General features: G+C 38.1%; 1 protein-coding gene across 1 annotated transcript in view; it reads left to right on the forward strand.

The window, feature by feature from the left end:
- Positions 1-16,392, forward strand: part of IARS1 (isoleucyl-tRNA synthetase 1) — a gene marked incomplete at both ends in the record, with an annotated part of 102,965 nt that overhangs the window by 65,608 nt on the left and 20,965 nt on the right. The window contains 7 exons of the mRNA XM_082004513.1: positions 200-320; positions 4,790-4,881; positions 5,252-5,329; positions 5,811-5,932; positions 9,024-9,126; positions 9,335-9,418; positions 15,928-16,102. Of these exons, the coding sequence (XP_081860639.1) occupies positions 200-320; positions 4,790-4,881; positions 5,252-5,329; positions 5,811-5,932; positions 9,024-9,126; positions 9,335-9,418; positions 15,928-16,102 (775 nt within the window). The remainder of the gene's footprint in view (positions 1-199; positions 321-4,789; positions 4,882-5,251; positions 5,330-5,810; positions 5,933-9,023; positions 9,127-9,334; positions 9,419-15,927; positions 16,103-16,392) is intronic.

The following is a 16,392-nucleotide window of genomic DNA, read 5'->3' on the forward strand; positions in this document are numbered from 1 at the left end:
TGAAATCAGCAGCAGTGGGAGTCAGGTTTTCCTTAGCTGTTTCTCTTACGTGTTTTTGTAATTGAATGTTCTCTTTAGGAAACGGGTGTAACACAGTGAAGGTTAAAATATTAGTGGCTGACAGGTGGTTCAATAGAGAGGTTTGAATATATACCCTTGTGACTTGAAAATGTGTTTTGTGTTTTTATGTTGATGATAGGATGAGGGAAGAGAATTCCTTTACAATGAGAACACAGTTAAGGAGAGCAATAACATCATGGATAAATGGATTCTTTCTTTCACCCAATCACTCATTCAGTTCTTCAAAGCTGAAATGGCAGGTATGCACATGTCTGGTCGGGTCTGTGTACAGGTGTTTAATTTTTGATTAAAGAACTAGCTGTTTCATCCAGAGATTTCCAGGTTCCGTGTGAGACTTACAGTTCAGATAAAAGGAAGAAAATCTTTTAACTAGCTACCATAATACACAAAACGCTGCTTTTCATGGGTGTTAATACAGATTTTTGCTATGCTTGTTCATGAGAGATATAAAAGTGATGAGGCTGTTTATTGTCACAGCTAATCCTATAAGCTCAGTGATGTAGCTTGTTGCTGTAACAACATCTTCTACAGCGCTTGGAGCAATTAATAATATTATAATAGTAACTGAAAGACAGTAGTGAAAAGGAAGCCAAATAGAATTTGAGGAAGCTGTAAAAAAAAAAAAGGATAAAATGGGTAGTGCTCAAGTCAGCTAAATAAAATAACTTTGAGAGGTACATGAGCATGGGGAATAAATTTTCCCCTGCATAGTTCCATGGAGAGGGTTTCCTTGTAATCATATTGTGGGTGCATGCAGCAGGACGGAATAGCATTAGGATATTGCATAGCTGTAGGAAGACACTCTCCTGGTTTTTCTTCCTGCATGTTATTTTTTTCATCATCCCATACCTCTCAATGCTCACATTACATTAAGAGAATGTTCATCACAAAGAGAAGGTGCTGCAAGAGCCCCCTGAAGTAGCTGGTCGGATCCAGGAAGCTCACAAACTTGCAGATAAAGTCATGGTGGGTTTTGAAGAGGTTTTGGTGCCTTTAAGGGCACTAAAAACCTAGATATTGGAAAGAAGGTGGCTTTTGCCATTGTAGTTCCTCTTTACGAATAAACAAACAACCCCCCTATGCCCATGATCTTAAGTTGCCCTCAGAAGAATTTTTAGAAGCCTTCTGCAGGTGTGCTGGGGCTTGGGGAAAGAAAGTATTAGTGGGATAACAGATAATAAGGAAACAGCTATATGCCGGATCTGACTTTATGAGGACATGGGATAGTCTTCTGCTTCAGTCATCTCTTGTATGCCCCCTTCTTAGACTGGCATGATAATTACTCTTACCAAGACCAGTAAGATGAGTTTTTTCTTGCTACAGTAGATAAAGCAGGCCATTTTGGTAACAAAAAAAATTTCAGGTGAGGTCATCTGAGAACATTTCATTAAAGGAAAAAAGAATCCTCAAGCTACCAAAACCAGGATTATGATAAAAGCTGTCTGTTGGTGAAAATGTGGCTTCTTTGTAGAAGTTTTGTCCTTGAAATTTGATGGTGGTGTGTGAGTTTCATGGGTTGCCCAACAGAAATACACAGAACCTATGCAAGTTTACATGCTGCATGTAAAAAGGAAGATACTGTGAGGGACGGTTGAAAATTCTTCTGTGAATGTGTACCTGGGATTTTGGAGTAGTGCACAGTTTAAACAGAAGTAGTGTTTGCAGGAAGATAAGCATGGGAATAGAAACTGAATTCTCTGATCTGGATTTCTAAGAGGAAGATGAAGCTAATAAAAAGGGATATGTCATCTGACACCTCTATGAAGCAAGAAGATCCTTCCAAGCAGAAGAAAATTCCTTTTAGAAAATGAGAATGTAAAGATATCCTAGACTGTAGTGTGGGTATTAAATGCTGTTGTCTTGTGTTAGATGAAGATAACGTTATGTGAGTTACATCAAATGAGTGACAGGTCTCATTTAGAAGTGATTAACAAATATGAATTTTCAATTTATCTTTCTGCATAAACTCTGAATTCAGTCAGATATAAATGAGATGCAGTAAATTTGTGTACTGCGACATGATACTCTTGTGCTAATCTTTTTTTAAAAAACTAGTTTGGGATTTTTTTTTAATATTTTCTACTTTATATGACTTGAAGTATGAAAAATGTCAGGAAGACGCAAGGGATGATTATAGTGGTGACTGATAAATGCTAAGTAAAGGAGATAAATACACTATACAACTTCATTTTAGAACCCAAGATTGGGGGGGGAGGGGGGGGGATTTAAAAACTCAAATGCAGAAGCATTGTAGATGTGGCACATTGTAGATGTGGCATGATGTGAGCAAAAATAAATGATTGCATTCCCCAACTAATGCTGTACAACTCTGTTACCTGCAGGATGCATTAAAAAAACCACATTTGTTGTCTCTGCCATGTCTAAAACATAGCCGAGGCAGTGGTGCTGAGGTGGTATTTGGGCACTATCTGCCAAAGAAATGGCACAGTCTGCACTGTAGCCTGCCGTTCCTGCACTGTGTGTGTGATCGTGTGCAAGAACATACAGGCTGCAAACTCGAAGTGGTGAGGAGACACCACTACCCAGAAAAATGTTGCAACTGAGCTTAGCTTCTTCCATTTAATCAAATGTATTTTATAGTGGAGCTAAACTTACACCGCTCGGCTGCCTCTAGAAAAATGGCTCCATGAAGTAAAACTTGTGTTAATGCTGCCCCAGTTTCTACCAGTAGCTTGACTAGCCAGCAGTGTTTCAGCCTAAATGGAGTGCCAGTCAGTTTAGTGTTGACCTCACTGGGGTAGACTAAGGGTGGGAAGGGGAACATACCTGTGCACACTCCAACTTTGGGATGCTTTAGAGAGCCCTGAGGAACTTGCGAAAGGTACAACAACCTCTGCTAATCCTGGCTTGGGGAGAGCTTTTGACTTCCTAGGACGTATACAATTGGAGAAAATGAGACGTGTCGGAAAGCAGCATCGTTTCAATCATTCATGGAAAATTGGCAGACGTTAAATGTGTTGAAACCATACACATGTGTGTTTATAAGAGGTTTTTGCTGTTTTGTGTTATCCCTGGTTCAGTAGGTGCCCAAAACTGGACCTGTGGCCATGCTCCCCTCAGAAGTGCTGCAAGTTAGGTAGATGTGTGCCAGTACCCTCTTCAGCGGCAGCTGGCGTAGCTAACCTCGCTTCGCTTTGACAGTAGCGTGCTTATCCGAGTGAATTATTACCTATTGAATAGTAGTGTAGTTTCTCCATTAAACTTGGTCTTTAATGATGGAAACTTCTGGGATTTGGGCCCTTTGATAAAAAAGGCAAATAGTAAGATATTGGGAAGATATTAGGGAAGGTCATAGGGCAAACAATCCTTCGTATTTTAAGGGGGGATAAAATTCTGTATTTTAAAATAATAAGCCTTATTATACTTTTTTCCCTACTTAAGTGCACAATACAAGAAATTATTTTACAAAACAACTTTTCTCCCGATGACTGAAATTGAAAGAAGTGTGTGTGTTTCCATGCACACACATGCCTTTTTTTGAGTCATGAAAAAGTAAGATTTCATTATTTGGTTTATGAACTGGGATTACAGCTATTGAGGGGAGAAGTGTGTGTGTCGAGGCTAAATTGAATCTCTTGTTAAAGATATAGTATACCTGAAAGGTGAGGTTTTTGAGGTTTTTTTGTTTTTAACCAGTCTCCAAACTAGATCATGTGTAGCTAGAAGAGAGCTGGGAATTTTTTAGGAATACAAATTCCCACATAAATAATGTCTTCCCCACCATGGCATGAATCTTTTGAGCATTTCCTTTTCAGGTTTAAATAACAGTACTCAGCCTTTAAAAATGCTTCTATTTTAGAAAATGCAGTGAGAAGTGTGGTGGGGCTTTTAAAGCAAAGATCCAAAATAGCTGCTTGATTAATGAATCTGATTCAGGATAGAGATCAGAAAGCTCTTCGCTTTTAGAGAAGTTATATACAAGTTTTTCCTTAGAAAACTGAGTCCTATTTAAGGTCCATCCCCACCCCCCAATTCTCTCGCGAACAACTGAAATTTGTTTTCCCAGTTGCATAGTGATGCTTGTGATGACCTCCTTTTTTGTGCTGGCGGTCCTCCATGCTTTTAAGTTACACAGAACTTGAAAATACAGCTATGTTTATCTTCTTACCTCATCAGGCTTGCTGTTTCTTTACATTCTTTTAGCCTACTGTGTTACTTAGAAAAAGAATTAAAAATTGCAATTAATTCAGGGAGGATTGATTTAAATAGGTGTCTCATCATAAATCTGGTGAACAAAAAAGAAAATATTGGCAGTAATGAATCAAATTTTATTGTATGATTCTACAATAATTTCTGTTAAACTTCTAGTGACTTGGCTGTATTTACAGCATGTGCAAATCTGGGATTTGCCAAATCCTTGGCGATTAATAGTCTCTTATCCACTATCCTCTTTATGAGTCAGATAAAAGCATAAGGCTTCCATAATGCGTGTTTGTGTAGGATTAGGGAAGCAATTTGGTGGTAGATGTGTTTGTCTTGAAGCATGAGAATTGATGATGTGCGATTTCAAAATATGGTTTTAACATAATAGTAGGTCTAATCACTTTTTTGATCTTACTAACATACGTGCTTCTGCTCAAGTTTTGTGTTTAACACCAGAGCTACAAATAATAATGTGGGGGTTTTTTAAGTGAGGAGCTTGATGCAGAGGGCAAATATTAACTACAGTAAACATTTTTCCTTCTAGCTTATAGGCTGTACACTGTAGTCCCTCGATTAGTGAAGTTTGTAGATATTCTGACCAACTGGTATGTTAGAATGAATCGCAGAAGACTAAAGGTAGGTACCTACTTCTGGTATCTTGTCCTGTAAACGAAATCCTAGTAGCCTATGTTCATTTAATGCATAGCAGCTTTATCATTCTACACAAAATCTTTATGCTGCCTTTTAAATAATATCAATTTAGACCTGAGAGTGCGAATGAGAAGTTAACATTTTTTTTTCTTCCTCTTTGCTTCATGAGGAAAACCAACGAACCAAAATGCCCAGTAATTCTGTTTCACTTGCTGGATGGAATTGAGCAAAATAAATACAGTTTGGAAAAACAGTTTATTGCATTAACATAGGAAGATTTTTAAGTTTATTGAAATGCACTTCCTGATCCTATAATTGCAGTTGTTGTTTTTTTCTTGTTGAATTCATCAAATAGGGTGAGAATGGGACTGAAGACTGCATGATGGCCTTGGAAACCTTGTTTAGCGTTTTGTTCTCCATGTGCAGACTTATGGTAAGGAAATTACAGCCCGCTACAACTATTCGACATTTTTAGTGCAGTTAATCTAAAAGCATGCATCTTTGTGTCTAAGTTGACCATAGAAACTAGGGATACAGAGACTGAACACATGGGGAGAAAAAACCTGTGATGCTACTGATTTGTGTAGCACAGTTCATTTCCCATCTCCCCAGATATTTGCTTATCTGCCCTGTGGTACTATAGTGAAGGCAAATAACACCTGACTGATAAAGAGACATTTTGGTTTCATATCTAATGTCCAAAAGTAACATGTAAATACGAGGAAGTAGGTGAACAAGTAGTAGCAATTTGACCATTTATTTCAGTTTGCATTTTGAATAACTTCACAGTTGTGCATTGAAGGCACTGTGTGAGCATTCTTTTTGCTGAACTGTCCTTATGCAATTCATAAGTATTACTAATTCATAATGTACAAACAATAAAAAAAAGATGATGATCGAGTGCAACATTACAGGCACCATATACTCCATTTATCACTGAGCTGATGTACCAGAATCTTAAGACACTTATTGATCCAGCCTCGGTTCAGGAAAAGAATACTGAAAGCATCCACTACCTCATGCTTCCCCAAGTGAGGTAAGACAGCTGTTATGTGGCAAAATGGGGTTTTGGTTTGGTTGAGTTTTGGTTGGTGGTTGGTTGAGTGGGGTTTTTTGGGGCCGGGGGGTGTGTGTGTGTGTGTTTTTTCTTTTCACAGAACAGTGCTCCTTCACTGACTTGTGTTTAAAACTGTTTTGCATAACAAGAAAACAAGCCGCTTTAATAATGCGAATACTCCTTTGCCTCAGGAAGACTTTTAGGATGATTGTTAACATACTCTTTTTTTACAAGCAAAACCTGTTTAAGTTTTGATTAAGCTCTGATTCATGTTAGTCTCTTTACTGTAGGAGGATGTTTCACTAGCAGTACATCTCACACCCCACTCTCAGTGTTAGCTGGGAGTTTTCTTTTCCCTCTACGTTTAAGCAGAAGACTTGTGTGAAGTTAAAGGATTGTAGATAGGAAGGAAGACAATTAGGAGGACTGTATGTTCCCAACTCATTATGTTTTCTTCTTACGGTGGGCAAGAAATATCCTTTTTAGTCTTCAAAATGTGTGCTGACTAGAAGCTATAATGCCTATGAACAATTGTAAAACTTTCTTGTGGGCCCTGCATTTGCAAGAACGTGTGCATCCCCCCATCTCTAGGCCTTTCTTAGTGAATGCTGATGCCAGATCCCATGTGGATTGGAATTATTGTTTTGTGTGGACCACATGCAGAGCCAGCAGAGTGAGTTCTTTTGGCTTCAGATCAAGAATTTAGATCATTGTCCAGAGATTGCCACTTCCTTGTAAAAGGATACATCATGTGAGAAAGAGCTTTCCAGACAGATCGTTTCTTTGGATGCTGATGGGTGAGGTTTTTTGTAAGGGCCAGTGTGTCTCCAAGGTTTGGGTCCGTGACGGTTGTACTGGATATAGGCTCTGGGTTATCCATAGTTGCAACTCAACCCAGGCAGAACTTGACAACTGAACTTTGTGTGGTTTTTTTTTTTTTCCCCAGCAGAGGGAGACACCAGTGTGACAGCAATCAGTTGCTCATTAGTGCCTTGGATCCATGCTAGTGGGTTACGTTAGTGCCTGCATTGCAGCCTGCGATTAGTCACTGAATGCAGGGGAAGCAAACCTTCCTTTTGCATTGCATCTCAGTTTGAAAACCCTCAAGGACAAGGGAGCTGACCTTGATATTTTACGTGCCATTTTAAAAATTTAAACCTTCTAGTAATGGTGTTTCTTTTATGGATACTTTATCCTTCGAGAAAGGTAAAGCTTGCGGATAGCTTCAGTAGCGAGAGTTACTGCAACAAGGAGTTTGAGATTGACGTAATGATGGTGCTGATTTTCTGTTCCCTGGGAAAGTGCCATAAAGAATATGTAATCAAAGAATGCAGAACTCATCAGTGAGCTATCACAAATGGTTTTGACCTCCTGCAGAATGCAGTAGTGGAAGGATAGTGAGCTATTTGTAGGAACTCAGTTCAGGCATGGGCTTAGCATGGGCGTTTAAAAGTGGCTTAGTCACTTTTTATTCCTGTTAGCGCGAACTGACTTGCTGCTGTGTTGTGCAAACATATGATGTGTTTGAGTCGCTCGCACGGCTTTCCTCTTTGTCCTGTACTTTGGATTCTTGTCTGCTACTAGTTTGTGTAATTTACTGGTTCCCCTATGTATCAGTTGTTCCCTTTGTCAGGTAAAAAGGCATGTTTTCGGTACTAGCTATTGTTGAAGTTTCAGAGTTCCACTTTGAGGTGCTAAGCACATCATTGCATTTTTCTTTGAATATTTTTCTGATGACTGCATAAGGAGTATTGCAAGTTAATAATAAGACACTTTTTGGATGTAGTTACAGAAAATACTACTTTAACAATATGATGGGTGTGTACAGCTAAAGCTAAGGGACTTGGTCACTTTCACAGCTGAACGTGACTCAATACCTGTGTTAGAAACCCCACTGAGGCATTACTTGATTGCTTAGTGTCTGAACAGATTGGTTGCATTAAATTTGGTGGGTGTACATGCGATCTGTGAAGACTGTTCTTATTTTGTGGCTCCACAGTGTTGTTAACTAATGGCAAGTAATATTGAAATACTGCCACATTATACTATATCAAACTTTCTGGAGCAACATCTTCTATCTCAGAATTTACATGTTTCCAAGTTTTTGGAGGACCACCCTGAAAGACTGGCTTTTGGAAGAACAAAAGCTTCAAAATATGTAGTAACATCTTAATCAAAGCCCTAATGCAGAAGATGGGGTTATTTCAGTTGTAAGTTTTGCTTTACCAGTTCTGTTTTTCTGGCCAGTCCTTACTGGATGTATGGTTTTCAACCCAGTACTTTTGCTACTTGTATTACAGCATGCAACTTTGTTCATTTGGTTCACAACTGTCTTTTGAACCAGTACTTCTGGCCTTGATAAGACATTTGTGTGTTTTAAAGGAGCTGCCCGATTTATGCAGCTACTCAAGAAAACCACATTTTTGGAACTGTTGGCTGCTAGTACATTTGAAACAAAGTGTGAATGTTGGCTTACTCCAAAACCTCAAACAACACCCCACCTCCACCCCCCAAAATGCAAAAAAACCACCCAACCCTGGCTTGCCTCAAAATGGAAGGGTGTTAAAATGATGAAGGCAGAAAAAATGATGAAGCCAGGAAAGATGACAAAACTGTCTAAAACATCAAGGTAAAATATCTAGAATTCCTGGAAAAGATTATAAATTGAGATGCAGAGTGAGTTGATTGCATTATAGGTATTTAATTGTCATTGTAAATATACTATTTATAATACCTTTTTGCATAATCTTATGACATTATTAATGTAAACCTTCTTATTTTATTAATATCCAATAAAAAGTTAGTATGACTCAATCCATCATCTCCATCTAGTGAGAGGTGCTAGCAAAAGATGTTTTAAAAATAGCTGTGTGTTTTTTTTTCAGCAGGTTATTTCTTTATCATCTTTTCCAAAGAAAGAAGGAAAAACCTGTTTGTTCATTTTTCAAATTGCCCCAAACAGAGCATAATTGAGTCTCTTGTAGGAAGTGTCAGGGAAGGGGATAAAATGTTTTCAATCTGCTCAGATATGATGAAAATGAAGCAATACAATGTTTCCCTTTTAATCTAGGGAGGATCTCATCGACAAAAAAATTGAAAGTGCCGTTTCTTGTTTGCAGTCTGTTATTGAGCTTGGACGAGTAATCAGAGACAGAAAAACCATTCCAGTAAAGGTTAGAACTCTTAACATCTCTTATCAATGCCTTGGGAATGTGCAGTAGCTTTGTAATTTTGGGATAAGCCTGAGAAAGTTGAATAATTAAGTTTGGAATAGCAAACAGAGTTCAACAACAAAATACTTCAAATGATAAAGAATGATTTCTGAAGTTCTTTGTTTTCAGCTGGAAAGACAAAAGTTTATGTCTTTTTCCTTCTTCCCAGTATCCTTTGAAAGAAGTAGTAGTTATCCATCAGGATCCAGAGGCTCTGGAAAACGTCAGATCTTTAGAGAAGTACATACTCGAGGTAAGAACATCATGAACATGATGCTCAGCTGGATTGGGTATGTCAGTTACCCAAATAAACAAAACCCTAACCTTCCCTATTGATGGTATTAATAACTCGCTAGGTAAAATTAATTTCACAGAGAATTGTAATGAAAGGGGATATCGGTGGGTACTGTGTACAGAAATGAAGGTAAATGGGTGGTGATCCTTAGTTGTAGTATTGAGAAATACTTAATTGCTCAAACTGACCACATAGCCCCTCAGTCCTATTAGAAATGTTCTTTTTCTTGATTAGTGAAAGGAAAAAACATTTTCTGAATGAAAATAAGACAATAGTCAACTACATGTTGTCAAAGAGATGGATTGCAAAATCTGGGATCTCTTTCAGTTGAAGGGCAGTAAGTGGAAGGTTGACGGAGAGGAGGAGTTCCATGTAAGGAAGAATAGGGGACCAGTCAAGATTTTTGCAGCGTTTTGTTTAGGAAATAAAATGTCAAATAAATAAGATGTTAGTTTATAAAATTTCTTACACTCATCTGCTCCTGTATGCCACTGCAATAGTCCTTTAATGTGTGTCCGTTAGGGAAATGCAGCTTGCCCTACTTGTAAGTCTTTGTTTGGATAAAAGCCCCGTCATTCAAAAGAGAAGTAAGCTTTCTCGGTTTTTTGAGCTTAATTTCCTGATATTGGCTGCACTTTCTGCTTTTAGTCAGTCATGTAAAAATCCATGGTATTTTAAGATGTGAAATTAAAAAGGAGCTTCTTTATAAATAAACTTCATGTATTTATGTGTTTATACTATAAATAAATCTTTTAAACTTCGGTACTGCATTTCAGAAGTTGTAGTGAAGGCACAAAGCCTATTACTTCTGATTGCTTAAAAGACTGTTTGTAGAGTGGGCTTTTTAGTCTTTATGTTCAATTAAATTTCATTACAAATAGACATTATATGCATTATCTTTCCCATCTATGATGTACAAAAGAAATCAAACAGTAAGAGGGAATAGTGAGAAGGAAGAGTGTTTCAGCTACAGTGATGAATTTTGATGAAATGTTGGGTGTTGGGGGTTTTTTGTTGTTTTTTTTTTTTTTTTAAAAAGAAAAGGGGGGAAAAATATGATACTATGCCAGTATGCCTTTGAACTTTTTTCTAGGTGTTGGGGCCTTCAAAACATCTTGCAAACCAGTGGTTCTTACTACTTAAATCCGTCATGATCATGCATTTGATATCATGAGCGATGCTATGTGTAATTTCTCAGTGTTAGCAGCCTAGGGACTTTATTATTGCTTTGCTGAACAGGGAGTTAGAGGTAATATCTCCACTGTAAGACTGGGGGCCTTTCAGAACCCCTCTGGACGGCAGTGAGGGAAGAAGGAAGACTGGTTAAGCAATGGTGTTCTTTCTTAGCATTCATAATTTCCTTTTGCTGCAGTAGCCTCTTGTTGGGGTAGATGATCACTGTTTACCCAGATGTTTCACTGGACATCGAACCTTAGGACATCTGTACTACTTAAGAGCTGATGTAATATAGGACTGGTGGGTTGAACAATCTATCTTTAGTTTCTGTTTCTGTTTAATGGTCTCTGGATTATTAAATAAAATATATTTCTACTAATAATTGACCTTTCTGTCAACTTTTATTTGTCAGGATCTGTCACTTTCTGATCAGTTTATATACGTTCATGACAGAGTCAGTTCCAAGGGCTGTACTAAGGCATGCTCATAGTACATAAGCATAAGGTTATGATGCTTTCTGTTTAATAGATTTTTTTCTGCCATAAGTGTTAGTAACATTGTGCATTCTGTAAAGCCACTGAAACAGGTCTTCAAAGATAAAGGAGATGGAAGTTCTTTTTCTGTCATAACTGCTGGCAGTACAGTATCGAAAGATTTTTTTTTTTTTTTTCCTCCCCTTTGTCCAGAAGTGGCATGGCTCTTACCTATACACCTGTCCTTGGAAGGTTAAGGATTCTTTCTTCCTTTCAGTAAGGCATCACCAGAGGGTTCCGTAACAGAAGACCTAGTAACTTGCTTAAAATGTGTTGGAACTTTTTTAGTGCGGGTTGTCCTTGTCAATATCAGCTGCTTTGGCTTGACAAAGAGAACAAAAATCTGCATCTACCCAAGCAAGATCAGTTCACCTTGCTTGTCTTGGTGAGAGCAACCGTGTCAGTCAAAGAATTCAAGAGGTAACTGACAGAGGGGAGGACCTCTTAAACTTCTAATTACTCCAGCAATACTATCTTTCCCCAAGCCTAAGTATAAATCTGAGGAAGGCTTCTAAATTTCTGCTGGGAGCAACTTCAGATCAGTATCAAAAGGAGTCATGGCTCAATGCACAAGACTTCTTGATCAGTGTTGTATGCATCTTGCTTTTGGTTTACTGTGGGACTTAAATTCTTAAGAATTGTGCACTAAAGGAATTTTAATTAAAAAAATCTTAATTGATTTGCAAGTGGGATTATAAGGCTTTTCTGTCATGTTAGCTTATTGATTATTTCTTGTAGACTTGGCAGTTATGATGCTTTACTTCAGAGCTGCTGTTATTATTAATCATTTCAATACCTAGATGTCTGCAGTAGCAGAATTTTGTGAAATGTAGGTTAGTGTCTTATCACATTTTTTGTGTGATAGATGAAAACTGGTTTTGTGGATTTAGATGAAAACTGGATTTGTGGATTTTGCAGAATCCAATTTTGAGGGAGATGGGGTTTGCTTACTCAAATTGCTTCCAAAAAGACAGCTGACAAAATTTGGTGTCAATTTCTACAGCTCGTAAAAGGTAACAAAGGAACCTAATGATGTTATAAGTTATTACATAATGAGATTGTACAAAAGTATGTTTTAATTTCTATTCATTTGCTACTGCAAACGAAGTTAAGGTATGTCTTACAGGGAGATGGGTTACAACAAACTCAAATACCTTTACGGAAGCACAAATACAAAATACAGTATTGTCCTATTTTTATTATGTATCTTAAAATTCAAATAGCTGATGCTGAAGCTTAGTCTGTGTTTTATTGTATTGCATAGCCATCAATCTAGTTGTTTACTAATATGGTTCAGAGCTAAAGAGGTCAATGAATACAGGCAGACTGGCTAGTATTACTTGGGTTGTGTTTGCAGCTTTGTTCATCAACCTCCTCCATATTCAGAGCTTTAGATTCTTTAGTTATTGCCAGAAGTGTGTTTCTAGTAAATTTACAGGTGCCTGAGGTAATCTGTAAGAAAAATGACACCATTTAATTTCATGCAGTTGCTGACAAAAGAAGTTGAAAAATACACTTGTCAAGTCTTCAAAAATTTCATTCATCACTTTATCAGAAGTAGCTGTAGTCTTTGATCTGCAGTCTTACTCTCTTATCATCAGAACATAGTAAATCATTTGAACAAATGGATTTTAATATTAGAATTGTCCAGAGTATAGAGTTGTCATGCAAAAATGGCCAAGCTCACAAAATGAAATAAATCCAGAAAGCTTTTAGCAACTGAACAGTTGCATTTTATTCATTAGTATTTAAGGCCTTTTACAAGCCTAGTTCAGGACTTCTCTTCCTAACTACCTCTAGTGAACGGTTTTATCTGAGTAAATTTTACTCTATGCACAATCAGAATCTTGTTTGCATGCAACCTTTGTACACCCTTCAACCCCCACCCCTATGTATGGCTGTAATAAAACAGAGAAAATTGAGGACTTCATCAACTTCATCACATCCAAGGTCTACCAGTACTGTAACACCGTTAACGTTACGAAGTAATGTAGTAGACTGAGTCCATGAATGGGCTGAATTAACTGATGCGTGAACCGTGGCAGTGTGTGGTTTCTGGTTTTGTTTCTTGCAGTAGGTTTTCAGTATTTTGTTTCTTACGGTATTACGTAATCAATATTTATTTTCCTTTTTAGGGTGCTCACTTAGAGAGCCCAGCACAGCACCGGCATTTCTCTTTCTCTGTTCTGAGACTTGGGCATAGTTGGGTTACTGGTCGACCTGATCGTGTCTGGCACATGGCACCAACTAAAGGCCCTTGTAGATAGGAGTGTCTGAATATACAGGTCTTCCGACTGGCGATGGGAAGGACTGGTTGCCTCAGTTTGTGTGTATGACACTTGAAAGATGTGTTAAGGAGCTAATTTTGATTTATTGGGAAGATAAAATTAAGAACCATTATAAGTTGAAGCACTATATTGAGGCAGATATAAACAGACCTAAGACACAGGTTAGTTTTTTTGTTCGAAGAGTCATTCAGATTTTTTAATTGATAATTCTTCTGTATACAGAAGAATTGTTTCCTAATCTAATTAGTATAGAAAACTTGTCCTGAGGGAGTTGGCCTGTATGTAATTTATCTAATCAGGCTCAAAGTCATCTTTCAATTTGTGCTATTTTTTGGATTATGATTTTTCTTTTTTCCACGAGGTTGTCATTTACCACTTGTGGGCTAATCTCCATCAGCACCACATTAAAATTGAACTTCTGAAGTATGTCATTTTCAGTAGATTTCCTAAAAGATGCATTAAATAAAATCAGTTTCAGTTGTATTGTTGGCTCCTTATGTCAGTAGGTCTTCTGAGGGAATTAGGCTGTAGCTCAGAGGTTGTATTTAAGCATTACTTCTCAATCTACTTGCTAGTCCTGTCATGCTGATGCTACCATTTACTTCTGCTTCCTAAATTACTTGGAGTAGCTTGCTTGCCAAATGCACGTGGTGATTCTGTATCATGTTGACGTCAACTCCAACAACCTTCTAGCTAGTGGAGATTTAAACACAAAGTGCTTCAAGTATTGGGCAGCCTGACAGAAAACCTGCCAAATTATAGTGAAATGTGCTCCAGATATGTGCAGGTTTGCACCTGTAGAAGAATTTGCATGTTGGCAATTAAAAGTTTCCAAGATCTCTCTCTGATATGTTACACCAAGAACAGAATGGTTCTGGAAATTTAGGTATCAAGACCTGCCTTGTGTGTGTTTCTTACTTGGCTTTACAAAGCAGGGGAAAAACAGACATTCTTGAAGACATGAAATAACACTGGGATACAGTGCTCTTATTTACAGGAGGAACACCGAGACATTGTTTCTTGGTGTTATTAATAACAACGTGTGTAATGCATTTGTTCATTGGACAGAATTAAGCATAGAGCAGAGAGATTTGCTGTGTATTTTCAAATTTGGCATTGTATGATGATCAGGGTGTATAATAAGGTTTGTGGTTGGTTTTTTTTTGAATGGTGGTTTTTAATGTGCTTATGTGATGAGGAAAATATTTGTAATTAAGAATGTAAGAAATTACTTAGTGGTTTAGACTCGTGGCTCATCTAGCACATCGTACTGTCTCCTGCAATGGTGGAGTCCATTTAGAGAAAGCGTGAGCATCTGGCTGCTTTGAGCAGTAGACTCCTGTCGTAGTCACCATCTGCAGCTACTGTATTAAAGATACTCAAGGGCACACGCCTGCCAGTTCCCTTTAACACCTCTTCATGTGCCTACTGTGACTAGCGTAATTCTGTTTTGAACTTGATGGTATGCTCCTGCTTACCTCCTCTTGTGGCATTAAGTTCCAAGGGTTAACTACTTGTATACCTCTTTTAAACCAATCTCCTACTATTTCCTGCATGCTCCCTTACTTGAGGAGTTGCTTGGGGATTTGGTGAATAACAGTTTTACATTCCTTACCCACCTCTTTCATAATTTCAAAACTCCAAAGAGTTCTAGCCTTGGTCTTTGCTCATATGGTGGCAACACTGTCCTCTTAATCAATTGTTCTGTAAAACTTACCACAGCACTGCTATATTCCCCTTCAGATACGGGGACAAAAACTGCATGCATTACTTAGAAACTTGAGTGTGCCCATGTTTTATGTAGTGGCAAAATAACACCCTTGGTCTGGGGCCCCTCCTGAAGTTCATGCATGTTTTATAAGCTTTTTTTAGCTGCTCCGACACACTGATCTTGTGCTGCAGAGCAGAGCATGGGCAGAAGTTTTTTCTGAGCAAGGCGGTTTTCTGTACAGTAAGGACCTAGAATAAATACAAGGAAAGAGACAAAATAAGGCAGTAGCATTTGTACAACCGAAAACATAAGCCTGTCAGTTCTAGTTTTCTGGCTAAATGCAAGATATTTCTTCCTGAATTTTGTCAGGCTGTTTTCTAATGCCATTGCACACAAAGGTAATAGTTTTATCTCTCCAGGCAGTTATAATGGTAAAATAAAAAAGGCTGTTGAATAGGGATCTGATTTGAGTTGAGCGCTGACTGGTGTCAATTACTAACAGAGAAATGTCAACCTAAAGGCTGAAGAGAGGATAGGATCTTCTACTGAAGGATAGTTTCAGTATTGGTTGGGTTTATTTGCTCTTGCAGTGTTGGCTAGTTACTTGGTCATAGAGACAACCATATAAAAAAAACTTGCAGCTTGAGACTTGTGACTTCCCCAGTACTGTGGCCCCTGGTTTTGTACCCTTCCCACAGCTGTCAGAGGTGGCTGTTCTTTAGCTTCGTTTTTTTTATTCCTCTTGGTGTATTTATGTAGGAACTTAATGTACGTCAAGTGACACTATCTACTAACAAAGATAAATATGGAGTCCGGCTGAGAGCAGAACCAGATCACATGGTGCTTGGGAAGCGTTTGAAAGGTGCATTTAAGCTTGTCATGGCTGCAATCAAAGAGCTAAAGAGTGAGCAGCTGGAGGAATTCCAGGAGACAGGTACGTAGTGGCACAAACCACTGAATGATGGCAATGTTGACCAAAAAAAGACCCAAAATACTTTGTCTCATCAGAGGGGGGGGAAAAAAAAAATTTAAAAAATCAGGCAATTGTCCTTGATTTATGTATATTAGTCAAGCATTTGCAGGAACAGATGCAAAAGTGTCCTTCTGTGGGTTTAGGGAAACTTAAGGCCTCCTTCCCTGTTTTTATCCCTATTAAATTTTATGTTGATGAGAATAGGAGAAAAGTTGTTTTTATTATTTTGCTGACAGGAGATTAGAAGTGGC

This window comes from Phaethon aethereus, assembly GCF_964289735.1.
Source record: "Phaethon aethereus genome assembly, chromosome: 11".
In the NCBI taxonomy this organism is placed as follows: domain Eukaryota; kingdom Metazoa; phylum Chordata; class Aves; order Phaethontiformes; family Phaethontidae; genus Phaethon; species Phaethon aethereus.